Here is a 2,104-nt window from a genome sequence, read left to right on the forward strand (position 1 = left end):
CCTCCAGGGCAACTCTATGGTCAACGTCCGACAGACACTGACCATAGAACTGCATTGGAGGAGCTACAAAGGCTTACCAGAGCGTCCTCTCTAGGGCTTTCAGTGCAACTTTCAGTCTCCTTTCTTACCCCGTCGCCAAACCTTTTCTGCATCAGAGGCGCTACAAAACCATCTACTCACCCCATTGGAGAGCGCGGCACACCGTTTTCGTATGGGTCGTCTGCGTCAGATGTGATCCACAGCTGGGTTGGTGGCATAATCTAAAGAGAGATGTTCCCGCTACACCTTGGCGTCCAAGAACCAAGGGTCTCCCGCCTGGACCGCTCACTGGGACCCCCGCGCTCACCTTTGTTTCTTCCCGTAGTAGCGTGGCCTCCTCCATCCTGGCCAGGGCAGAGCGCAGCCGCGTGTTCTCCTCCTCTAGGACGCTGATCCGGATGTTGTTGGCCCGGAGCTGCTTCCCCATGTCTTCCATGACGTCCCCGGTGCCTGCAAAGCGGCGCAAGGAAGCCAGAGGTCAAGACAGGAGGACATGATATGGCATCACACTCTCTCACCGCAAGTGTCCCTTTCGGGGCATCCTTGGCTGCTTAGGTCCTTCCCTGGCTTCCTAAAGATCATGTTCTCATGTGCCTTCAACTAAGAGCAACCTCTCCTGTTGCAATATTGCCACCTAGCGTCCCATGTATCAATGAGATGTCATCAGGAAAACGAATAACCTCATATTCGCTGGGCTATATATATAAACACGTGTGTGCGCGTGCATGTATGCATATATATATTGTGCTTGAGGTCCTACGAATGCAGAGAGGATTAAGTTTGTTTCAAGAATTGATATGATTTTCTCCCAGGATGGGATTCAATGAGAGCCTTTTTTCTGGCATATGCTGGAAGCTTACTGTATGCGCCTTGAGAGACCCAGTCCTTACCTTCAAAGTGTGCCTCCACAGGGACATGAAGGTCTGGGTACAACACCAGCAACCTCTCCCTCTTCTTCGTCTCCTGGACCAGTTCCCCCAGCTCCGAGATGGTCCTCTGCAGCTCAGTGGTGCACTGCTCCATGCGCAGCTTCTCCTGCTCTGCTTTCTCCGTCAGCCTCTGCATTGAGACAGGAGTGTAGTTAAATCCCCCCCGCCGGATGCTATGCCTATGGAGGACAAGGACAAGGGTCTGCCGGTGCTGACCACTGACCTGCTGCTCCTCCAGCCGATGCTGGGTCTGTTGCCTCCCTTCCTGCATCTCCTTCATGCTCTCCTTCATCAGGACATGCACCTCTTCGCTGTCGGCCAGGCCGGCCCTCAGCTGTTCGCACTCCTGGTCCAGGCGGTCCAGCTGCTGCGTCAGGGCTCTCTGCTTGGCCTGGAGAGACTTCCAGAAGCAAAGGAAAGAGAAGGGCGACTGTAGCATCCCCATGTGCAGCAATGTCCAAACTCTGGCTCTCCAGGTGTTTTGGACGCCAGCTCCCATCATCCCAGACTATTGGCCAAGGTGGCTGGGGCTTCTGGGAGCTGAGGTCCAAAACACCTGGAGGGCCAGAGTTTGGACACCGCTGCCCTAGACATGAGCGCCTTCATGATGCCCTTGACTGCAACCCCCATCATCCCAACCAGTGAGAGAAGGCATAAATAGAGTTGTCGGTGAGCAGATGGAGGAAACAAAACGTGAGTCGGCCCGACAAAAGGGAGGTCCCCACCTCTTTGTGCCGGAGCACGCTCTCCACCTTGGCCTTCTCCTTGTCCAGCTCCGTCGTGGCCAGGCCCAGCTGCCTCTTGACCGCCTCCAGCTGACCAGCCAGGACCTCCAGCCGCTTCTCCCGGCTCTCCACTTCGGCCTTGTCCACCATCTTCGTGCGCATCTCCTGCAGCAGATCCCCTTTGGCCTGCTCTGTGGAAGGCATGGCGGTTTAGGAGCGGACCAGGAGGAGGACCCTTGGTGCATGGCCCACCGTTACTATGCACCACTCAATGTTGTTAGACTATAAGCCCCAGCAGGCTTCGCCAATCGCTTTGCTGGCCTGGGTTGGCAGAAGCTGCAACTCGGCAACCGCCTGTGCAATACCCACCTTGGCATAGGACCACTCAGAGGCACTCTGCAGCTCTCCTAC

The 2,104-nt window shown here is 55.9% G+C and overlaps 1 protein-coding gene across 3 annotated transcripts; it reads right to left on the bottom strand.

Annotated features, from left to right (window-relative positions):
• Positions 1-122: 122 nt before the first annotated feature.
• Positions 123-2,079, bottom strand: LOC121918500 (coiled-coil domain-containing protein 157-like). 3 transcript variants are annotated; one of them, XM_042444544.1, is made up of 5 exons: positions 2,063-2,079; positions 1,694-1,884; positions 1,192-1,368; positions 930-1,098; positions 123-489 (listed from the first exon to the last, which is right to left on the bottom strand). In XM_042444544.1, exons 2-5 carry the CDS (start codon positions 1,853-1,855, stop codon positions 173-175), a joined length of 825 nt encoding a protein of 274 aa, XP_042300478.1. In that variant the 5' UTR covers positions 1,856-1,884; positions 2,063-2,079; the 3' UTR covers positions 123-172. The 3 variants fall into 3 exon arrangements, with proteins under 3 accessions (XP_042300478.1, XP_042300477.1, XP_042300479.1); XM_042444545.1 differs by lacking the exon at positions 2,063-2,079 and having other exon boundaries at positions 124-260; positions 347-489; positions 1,694-2,025; XM_042444543.1 differs by having other exon boundaries at positions 1,694-2,079.
• Between the last annotated feature and the right edge of the window lie 25 nt (positions 2,080-2,104).

Source organism: Sceloporus undulatus, unplaced genomic scaffold, assembly GCF_019175285.1.
Source record: "Sceloporus undulatus isolate JIND9_A2432 ecotype Alabama unplaced genomic scaffold, SceUnd_v1.1 scaffold_14322, whole genome shotgun sequence".
Lineage (NCBI taxonomy): Eukaryota > Metazoa > Chordata > Lepidosauria > Squamata > Phrynosomatidae > Sceloporus > Sceloporus undulatus.

Bases quoted from the DNA above. Each gene is read 5' to 3' on its own strand.
- LOC121918500 (XM_042444543.1), bottom strand. From the start codon at position 1,897: ATGCCTTCCACAGAGCAGGCCAAAGGGGATCTGCTGCAGGAGATGCGC. The intron at 1,099-1,191 runs GTCAGTGGTCAG...GTCTCAATGCAG, and splicing joins ATCGGCTGGAGGAGCAGCAG to AGGCTGACGGAGAAAGCAGA. The intron at 490-929 runs GTAAGGACTGGG...GCCGCTTTGCAG, and splicing joins TGTGGAGGCACACTTTGAAG to GCACCGGGGACGTCATGGAA.